The 10,222-nt window shown below is 46.7% G+C and overlaps 1 protein-coding gene across 1 annotated transcript; it reads right to left on the bottom strand.

Moving 5' to 3' along the window:
- Positions 1-1,833: 1,833 nt before the first annotated feature.
- Positions 1,834-9,362, bottom strand: LOC124501003 (tubulin alpha-1C chain). Its single transcript, XM_047064892.1, has 4 exons — positions 9,270-9,362; positions 6,413-6,635; positions 6,121-6,269; positions 1,834-2,919 (listed from the first exon to the last, which is right to left on the bottom strand). Exons 1-4 carry the CDS (start codon positions 9,270-9,272, stop codon positions 1,945-1,947), a joined length of 1,350 nt encoding a protein of 449 aa, XP_046920848.1. The 5' UTR covers positions 9,273-9,362; the 3' UTR covers positions 1,834-1,944.
- Positions 9,363-10,222: the final 860 nt, after the last annotated feature.

The raw sequence follows: 10,222 nt of genomic DNA, 5'->3' as shown, positions 1-10,222 counted from the left end.
GATAAAAGCTGTGAGACCGGGCCCACAAAGTTGAAACATCTTGGGGAAGCAGCAGCACGGTGCTCCCAGACAGAACCTGCCTATTTACTAGATGCTCTCCTCAAACAGTAAGGGGGCAGAAGTGAGCGATGTGTCAGGAGTAAACATCCCAGTGGGGAGAATAAAGAAGGCAACTGAGCCCCAGTGGAATATGGGCTGACATCACGGAGCAAAGGTGAACACACCCAGAGCTGTGTACCAGCCTCCATTTCCTCCCACTTGTCTGGCATTCCCACTCAGGCCAGCACCCAAGCCTTCCTCATGAGGCTCAGCCCTTTTCCATTGCTCAGTTCAACCTTCTAAGCCCCGCGACTGGTACCTGAATACCCATCACCACGCTCTCCAGCCACGCACTGTTCCTGCCTCTTCCTCCCCCACCCTCACCTCATAGGTCTCTCCTGCCCCCCTCAAGAACCACACTGCTCCTCACATGTACTTGGAAAAGGGTCCAAATTAGGGAATCTTTCCTCCGCAATCTTTCCCACACTCTGCAGATATTCCCCACGACATAAATTGGGTCAAGTACCAATACTGTAACAACTTGTGACTACTGTAATTTTGTCTCAGCCAGCTCCACTTTCTCTAAACAGTAACTTCTTAAAATACAGTCTTATTTGTCACTGCAGGTTTTGGTTAAGTATAGAATAAATCAGCATGATTCCATGCCCTTCCCACGTGACTCTAATAGGTTATTAAATACTGACAGCAACAGTTCTGGAAGTCTGGCTGGTTTCTTGAATCACTTGGCTCCCCCACTTACTATTATGTTACCTAACCCCTTGCTACTTCACACATAGTCACAGCAGACCAAGAGCAGAAGCTAGAAGCTTGTTAAAAAATGCAGGATCTTGGGGCACCTGAGTGGCTCAGTTGGTTAAGCATTCAACTTTTGGTTTCGGCTCAGGTCACAATCTCACAGTTTGTGGGTTTGAGCCCCACACCTGGCTCCACGCTGACAGTGAGGGTATGGAGCCTCCTTGGGATTCCCCCCGCCCCATACACACACTCTCTCTCTCAAAATAAACTTTCAAAAAGTTAAAAAAAAAAAAATGCAATCATCTTGGGGCGCCTGGGTGGCTCGGTTGGTTAAGTGTCTTGACTTCAGCTCAGGTCATGATCTCAGTTTGTGGGTTCCAGCCCTGGGTTGGCTCTCTGCTGTCAGCGCAGAGCCCCCTTCGGATCCTCTGAACCCTTCTCTGCCCCTCCCCACTCATGCTTTCTCAAAATAAATATTTTTTTTAAATGCAATATCTAAAGCTTCACTTTGAAGCTACAGATTTGGATCTACATTACCTAAAAAAAATTTTTTTTAAATGTTTCTTCTTGAAAGAGAGACACACACAGAGCGTGGGCAGGGGAGGGGCAGAGAGAGGGAGACAATCTGAAGCAGGCTCCAGGCTCTGAGCTCTCAGCATGGAGTCCAATGCAGGGCTCAAACCAACGAACTGTGAGATCATGAACTGAGCCAAAGTCGGACACTTAACCAACTGAGCCACCCAGGCAACCCTGGATCTACATTTTAATATTTACATGTGATTCACATCCACATTGAAATTTGAGAAACAATGGCCCAATCTAAGCCTGCTGCCTCATTTACAATAGGATTTTATCACCACTCATCAATCCAGGTCTTAAGTGAAACAGACAAGCCACTAAGCACAGTGTGTGGCACACAGAAGCCACTTGAAATGTTGATCAAATGACTGGGTAGACCATCTGCCAGCCTCCCCCATCCCCAACTGGCCTTAAATAAGTGAGGCTAGTACTTACTGCGATACAGAAGCCAGCTGGACATTTAAAATAGAAACATCACTTTTATTGACAAGTTAGGGCCACAGTGGACAGCTTCCAGAACAGAAATAAGACAGTCCCAAGACAACAGAGTATAAAATTGTAGAGGACAGGTTAATACTCTTCACCCTCATCCTCTCCCTCAGCACTATCTGCTCCAACCTCCTCATAATCCTTCTCAAGGGCAGCCATGTCCTCACGGGCCTCAGAAAACTCTCCTTCCTCCATGCCCTCACCCACATACCAGTGAACAAAGGCACGCTTGGCATACATCAGGTCAAACTTGTGGTCCAGGCGAGCCCAGGCCTCAGCAATGGCTGTGGTGTTGCTCAGCATGCACACAGCTCGCTGTACTTTGGCCAGGTCTCCACCAGGTACCACAGTGGGAGGCTGGTAATTAATGCCAACTTTGAAGCCAGTGGGGCACCAGTCCACGAACTGGATGGTACGCTTGGTCTTGATGGTGGCAATGGCAGCATTGACATCTTTGGGAACCACATCACCACGGTACAACAGGCAGCAAGCCATGTATTTACCATGGCGAGGGTCGCATTTCACCATCTGGTTGGCTGGCTCAAAGCACGCATTGGTGATCTCTGCTACAGTAAGCTGTTCATGGTAGGCTTTCTCAGCAGAGATGACAGGGGCATATGTGGCCAGAGGGAAGTGGATGCGGGGATAGGGCACCAGGTTGGTCTGGAATTCTGTCAGGTCAACATTCAGGGCTCCATCAAATCTGAGGGAAGCAGTGATGGAAGACACAATCTGGCTAATAAGGCGGTTAAGGTTAGTGTAGGTTGGGCGTTCGATATCGAGGTTTCTACGACAGATGTCATAGATGGCCTCGTTGTCTACCATGAAGGCACAATCAGAGTGCTCCAGGGTGGTGTGGGTAGTGAGGATGGAGTTGTAGGGCTCAACGACAGCAGTGGAAACCTGGGGGGCTGGGTAAATGGAGAACTCCAGCTTGGACTTCTTGCCATAATCGACAGAGAGACGTTCCATCAGCAGGGAGGTGAACCCGGAACCAGTTCCCCCTCCAAAGCTGTGGAAAACCAAGAAGCCCTGAAGACCCGTGCACTGGTCGGCCTGCAAAAAAAAAAAAAAGTTTTAATTTAGCCTTGGTGAAAGCTGCAATGACTTCTTTGAATCCATAATTACATTGATCAAATTTTTTTTTTAATTTTTTAAAGTTTTTATTTATTTAAGTAATTTCTACACCCAACGTGGAGATCAAACTCATGACCCAGAGATCAAGAGTTATATGCTCTTCCAACTGAGACAGCCAGGCACCCCTGATCGAGATATTTTTTAATCTCCTGAACAATATTTGCAAAGAAAGTAGTCATAAAGAGCTTCTAAGTGCTAAGATTCAGAGAAACTTTTCACAATTCCGGGGGGGGGGGGCAGAAATCTGCTAAACGGCTATTTAAAAATGAACTATTTTCATTTCCACAGGCAGAGGAATCGTGAGGTCTGGAATGGATGCAAGGCCCAAGTTTTAGCGACTGGGAAAGCAACCGCTGGTGCCCTTGCTGTGACTGCAGAACAAATATGACTTTTCAGCAGCTGGAGAGCTACTGAGGGCAGGCCTGGGACCACCAGCCCCATACAATAGAAGTCTTAGAAAGATCTGGCAGCTGCTTTCTGAGCTGGAGTAACACAGAATAGCCGAGTTCCAATGCACTGGTGTTGGGAGTCAGGCTGAGTCTGGATCCGGCTCTACCAGTTCCTTGCTGTGTGGCTTTGACCAAATTTATTTCTCAATCTCCGTCTTCGCGTTTACTGAGAATAGTAATCTCCATCAGGTCATTGAGAATTAAATGAGTACGTGGAACAGTGTTTGGCACAGTAAGCACTAGTTATCAGAGAGCCTATTGATTCTGAAAAAGGTGATTTACTATGATAGGACCATGAGACCTAATGTCAGTGGGGCTTTTCACCACTTAACTGCGCTATTCCAGTTAGCAAACTACCATTCTGTGAAAGCATTGATTTTTGACTTTTCAAAGTCTTCTGCTGACAATCCTCACTTCTCAGAAGTGCTGAGGGGTGCCTGGGTGGCTCAGTCGGTTGAGTGTCTAACTTCGACTCAGGTCATGATCTCGCAGTTGACGAGTTCGAGCCCCGGGCTCTGTGCTGACAGCTCAGAGCCTGGAGCCTGCTTCAGATTCTGTGTCTTCCTCTCTCTCTCTGCCCCTCCCCTGCTCATGCTCTGTCTCAAAAATAAATAAATATTTAAAAAAAAAAAAAAGAAGTGCTGAGATTTGTGGAATTCTCTACCAACCCCTCACTGTACTTCTCCTGTGGGTCCACACTCTGAGATCAATGTACAGGGCAGACTCTGGTCTACCAATTAAATCCACTCAGCCTCCTATGGACACAGTAATAATACTAAGGACAAATACAATTATTTTGGTAGTTAATCAACTTTACTCCAGAACCCTTGATGGGTTTTACTAGGTTTATTTGCCCCTAAAGGCAGGTCCTGATTTCCAAGTCAGTGCTTGTAGCTGAAGCTTGATTTATAAACATAGAACCATTACCCCAATTTTGCTAGGAAGGGTGTGATAAGCATCTGGAAAAGTATGAAGCTGTGAATGATGCAAAGTCATTCTTTTTAGACTAGACCAGTTGTGGCCAGGCTTAGAATGTGATTTTCTGGACAAACTACTCTACCAAAGCCTTTATTCTTGATTTTTGGTTAATTACTTACAAGCTGCCCACATGCCTCAGGAGTAGAGTCATCTGGATACCAGACTCTGAACATAAAATGATCCAGGGGCATCTGGGTGGCTCAGTTGGTTTTAAGCGTCTGACTCTTGATTTTGGCTCAGGTCATGATCTCACGGTTCTTGTGACCACGGTTCTTATGTTCGAGCCCTGAGTCAGGCTCTATGCTGACAGTGCGGAGCCTGCTTGGGATTCATTCTCTCTCTCTCTCTCTCTCTCTCTCTCTCTCTCTCTCTCTCTCCCTCCCTCCCTCCCTCCCTCTCTCCCTACCCCTCCCCCCACCCACATGCATGCTTGCTCTCAAAAATAAATATTTAAAAAATAAATAAAATGATCCTAACAGAACATTTACTTATCGACTTTTACTGATGTGAATACCGTTGCCTAAGATTTTTCTGTCACAGTGCCGGTTCACACGGGTCTGAGCTCTAGTGGAAAAGCAAGCATACTACTTTCTGTGAGTACATGTCAATACTTTCCAAGTTTCAAGGACGACACTAGCTTCCATAATAAGGGAGCTCCCTTGATTGCACTTTCAATGTTGTTGGAAGATTCCAGTGTCCACCATTTCTAGTCAGTGTTATACTGGCTTCTCATGCTCTGTACTTTCTGTATCAACATAAGGCACCAACCCTGATAGACATATTTTTAAAATACATATAAAATATAGATATACATATATTTTTTTAGGAGTTTGATCAATTAGTTACATTTCGGAGTCTGCCACCTTCTCAATGTGACTAAGATAACCTAAAAGGGGGCATTCTTAGCTTGAAGCAGGGAAGCTGCTTGATTAATATGAATAAGGATGTTTAATGGTCTTAAATGTCAAATTGCTACAGCTCCCTGGTTCTCACCTTCACTTTAGGTAAACTGCCCTGCCTTAAGCATTTGCCCAAGTCTGCTTTATAACACATAGAAATAGGCAATAGAGCATTTAACCCTGACCTAAATAGTTGTTCCATAACACAGGACCATCTGATTTAAAAAGTCTGGTTACCTGGGGTGCCTGGGTGGCTCAGTCAGTTAAGCATACGACTTCAGCTCAGGTCATGATCTCCGTTCATGGGTTTAAGCCCCACATCAGGCTCTGTGCTGACAGCTCAGAGCCTGGAGCCTGCTTTGGATTCTGTGTCTCCCTCTCTCTCTGCTCCACCCCCCGCCCCACTATCTCTCAAAATTAAATAAAATTTAAAAAAAAATTTTTTTTAAATAAAAAATTAAAAAAAATAAAGTCTGGTTACTTACTGAGCACTCAAAGGTTCATTTTAGGATACAAAGAATGATTCTTATAGTTTGGTCTCCCTTAAAACTGTAAGAGAACATTCTCATCTCACTTTAAATAAAACACTACATTGGGGCACCTGGGTGTCTCAGTCAGTTGAGTGTCTGACTCTTGATTTTGGCTCAGGTCATGGGATCAAGCTGTCAGAGCTGAGCCTGCTTGGGATTCTCTCCCTCTCTCTCTGTCCCTCCCAACTCACACTCTCCCACTCTCTCTCAAAATAAATACACTTAAAACTTATATATGTATATTAAATAAAACACTATGTTTACCAGTTTCCGAATTCGGTCCAAGACAAGGTCGATGATCTCCTTGCCGATGGTGTAGTGCCCTCGGGCATAGTTATTGGCAGCATCTTCCTTGCCCGTGATGAGCTGCTCAGGATGGAAGAGCTGGCGGTAGGTGCCAGTGCGAACTTCATCTGGAAGAGAAAAACAAAGCAGCCACCCGTCACTCACAACCTGCACACGCCTGCTCCACCCCAGGGTGTCAATGGAGCCCTCACGACAGACCTCCTGTCTCAAGAGCCCTGAGATCTCCCTTGGGTTACTGAGGCCAACTCACCAATGACTGTGGGTTCCAGGTCTACAAACACTGCCCTGGGCACATGCTTGCCAGCGCCCGTCTCACTGAAGAAGGTGTTGAAGGAGTCATCTCCTCCCCCAATGGTCTTGTCACTTGGCATCTGGCCATCGGGCTGGATGCCGTGTTCCAGGCAATAGAGCTCCCAGCAGGCATTGCCGATCTGAACACCAGCCTGGCCAACGTGGATGGAGATGCACTCACGCTGTGGGAAGAAGAAAGGAAAATGTCAGAATATGACACATCAGATGGGATGTTTAGGAATGACTCACACCTAAATGACTAATTAACTTTCAGGATAGAAAGTCACCTTTCTGGAAGCCACTCCTGCCCAGGGTTTATTTCACAAGCAACAGTCTTTGCTGACTAATTCAGAGAAAATGCTTTGCAAAACCAAAGATATGTTAATGAACTACTAGGCAAGACCAGAGATCAGACTCTTGCTTTGTAGTCACATTAGATATTCAAGGTCAGGTTTCTACCATTTTAGAAAGACCTAAACTGTTCCACAGCAATACATTTCCCCCAGCTCCTGGGAAATATGCCTGCCAATTCCTTAAAGGCATGCAAAATTCCCCCTTCCAGCTCTGATTCATTCCATGTGATTGTATAACTGTCGAGCTCATTCTGGTCCCTCTTTAATCCTATTCTTTAAAAGACAAGAGCTTCTCCCTCTCCCTTTAAAACCAGCTTAAACCAGCAAACTATAGCCATATGACTCATGGAAAAAATGCCAGATAAGCAGCAGTTAGCTGTATTTTAGAAACTGTGGTCAGAGGCAGCTTTTTAACTCTGTGGAAGAACTTAATCGCAAGGAAGAACATTTTTCCTTCACTATCAACAAATCTTCAGTAGGGGGTGGTGGTGGAGACACATGGTAATAAAAGCTGAAAGTGTCAACAAAACTTTACTAATAGCTTAAGAAATTCGCTGTTTCCTACCAAAACATACATACATGTATCTCTGGCACTGTGGAAAAGTCTATGGTGCCAAGAATTTAACGATATTGGGAAAATGTTTTCTTTTACTTGATGAACAAGATCATCTGTAAGTTACCAAATTCATTCCTGCTTAGTAAAATAAGGCCATGAACATAGAATCCATACCCCCAGATTTAAGAGGAAAACAGAAAAAATGGGTGTTTATTATATTTCATCATAAGTCAGATTAGCTACTTTGGAGATTGACAGAGGACTTTCAAAATTGATACCAAATATCTCCCATTACATTTTCCCCGAATAGGAGGGTTTCGAGTTCTTTGAAGCTGCTAACAGGAAACTAGTTAAAGAAAACTCAACACCGCTAAGATCTCAAAGGTCCTACTTTCATAACCGGAGATAATAAAAACCCCAATCACTCACAACCTTTGACTTATGGTCCCCTCCTTCCCACATACACTCATAAAACAACCATGGTCTTCTAACCACATCACTTGGCTCATTATGACCTGAGTCTACTCACCCAGGTCTAGGGCTATGGGAGAAAGGGGAGTTGTTTATTCTAATGAGTCCATGAGTATTTATAATTGCATCCTGTTTACCTTTAACTGGACTTTGGAAATTTTACAGCCTAAGAAAGCTGGAGAGATCTGCCCATGACAGCCCCAGGCCCAAGGAGATAAAGTTTTTGAGAAGAACCTTTCATTCTAATGAAGGGTTTCTTTGATGGATTTTTGAGCCCAAAAAACTTTCATTGGGCAGCAGTCTCAACAGCTTTCTCCTTTAGACTTTCGTCACTCTCCCCTGGCCACTCGGGGGATGAAGGGAGACACAGGTGATAGAGTCACTTAGTCTAACTTTCACTGGATAACCGGCCCCTGTCTCTAATTAAAAAACAAAACAACAACAAAAAATCCAAACTATTAACTTAGCCAGTGTTTGCCTAAATCATTGCTCTCCTGCCCTTTAAACAGTCCTACTACTTTCTGAATCGCACTTTTACCAGGTTTTTTTTGTTTTTGTTTTTTGTCTGCTTGGTGAAAAGCACTCAAGCAAGTTGTTACAGTCAGACTTAGTTTTTTAACAGCTGTGGTAGTCTCTGAAGAAGTGGCTGGTCTGTTCACTGTATCCCCTTTTCTTTAAAGATACTATTTTGAAACATTTGATACACAAATACTAGTTTTAAAGTACGGCTTATTTTAGGTTGACCTCCAACAGACCTTCTCCAAGAACACATTGTTAGTACTAGTTTGCTCAGAGGTTTTATACGAAAATACCTCTTCATGGACTAGTTTTTTAAAAATCTGGCTTAAGTACCAAGCTTCAGCTATAAACGTCCCACTAAGTTAACACAGAAACGCAAAATTAGACGTGACAGTTAAGAGTTCCCTTAAAAGGAGCAGCCTGTTCACATCTCTCAGGTGGACTGATGCAATTGGAAGCTCTCCCCAGGGACCAGCCACAGGTGACTCAGCAGGCAGTCACCGGGCGCTGGAGAGCGGGCGCAGGGAGCGTATGCACCTTGGGAGCTGGAGCGCACCTAGTGCTCCAGGGCGGTAGGTAGTGGGAAGGTGAGGTAGGTCACTGACGGAAATGGAGGGGAGGGATTTTTCGTTTCCACAAGTCCTTGGGGGGGCCGGTGTGAAGGCTTCCCGGTCTGCCTTAGGCTGTGGCGGGCCCTGGGGCGATGCCCTCTAGGATCAGGAGGGCTTTCCACTCCCACCAAGGGCAGTGTCCTGGCCGCGTTTTCGAGCCCGAAGAGGAGTTTGCGGGTGAACTCGGCTTTTCCAGCCTGGCCATCAGAAGCAAGTTTGCTCAGCTGCGTCCCACCTGCACCCGGGCTCCCCCGCCCCTTCGGACTGCTCTCACACCCACGCCACGTCCCAAGGACCCCCACTCACCATGACTAAGAATTGTAGGGTTCCTTGAGGCTGAAGGCGGCGAGGGGACGGCGAGAAGGCTCTCCCACTGACAGACTACCAAGGAGTCCGGGGGAGAAGTAGTAAGAGGTTGCGCCGCCGCGAGGGACTCTATATACCCCCTTCCCCGGCCACGTGGCCAGGGGGCGGGCACCTGGCCCCGCCCCGGCCGCCGCGGCCCCGCCTCCAAGTCCCGCGGCGCCGGGAGGGACACCCCGTCGCACCCTCCGGCGGAGAGAGGCGGGGCGCGGGCGCTGATTGGTGGGTTCAAAAGTTCAAACCAAACTCTTCGGAGAGAGCCAGATCTACGAAGGGAGGAGACGTCCTGGGGCCAGGGAAGGGCGGATGGGGCGGGGAAGAGGCTGGGGACTGAGACTGGAAGAAGGGAGGCGAAGCGGGGTGCGGGGGGCGTCGCGTGCAAAACCTCAGGGAAAAACGGGCGGAGTATAGGGAGCGCGGCCCCTCCCGCCAGTCTCCGGACCCTCGAGCGGCGGCCCTGCGAAACCCACAGCCAGTCCCCGCCGCGCACCTCCCAGCTAGGCGGGGCCTGGCCTGCGGGGCCGCCGCTTACGCCCTGCACAGCCCTGGCGCCGGCTCCCGTGCAGCTGTGGGATTCTGGAGAGAGAGGTCCTTGCGCCCCCTCCCAGCCCTTAATTACCACCAGCCGGCCTGAAGCCCATATTCTCATCTTTTTGCTTGTTTTTTTTGTTTTTGGGTTTTTTTTTTTTTACTCGTTTTCCCACATTCTTTTAAATGAACTCTTCGTCTCTAACAACAATCTTCCAGTTGGTGCAAAAGCAGGTTTTTCGGTTCGTTATAGTAATAGCTTCCATTTTTGATCGCTTACTATTCAGAGTAGTTGGTTTTTCACACTATATCAATCACATTTCATCCTTGCGACGCTGTGAGTTATCCGCATTTTACAGATGGGGAAA

Source organism: Lynx rufus, unplaced genomic scaffold (assembly GCF_022079265.1).
Source record: "Lynx rufus isolate CCGP_SWC_20201006 ecotype Redwood Valley unplaced genomic scaffold, mLynRuf1.p SCAF_7, whole genome shotgun sequence".
Lineage (NCBI taxonomy): Eukaryota > Metazoa > Chordata > Mammalia > Carnivora > Felidae > Lynx > Lynx rufus.
Note: the sequence above shows the minus strand (reverse complement) of the source record. Positions and strands in the feature narration are given on the sequence as shown.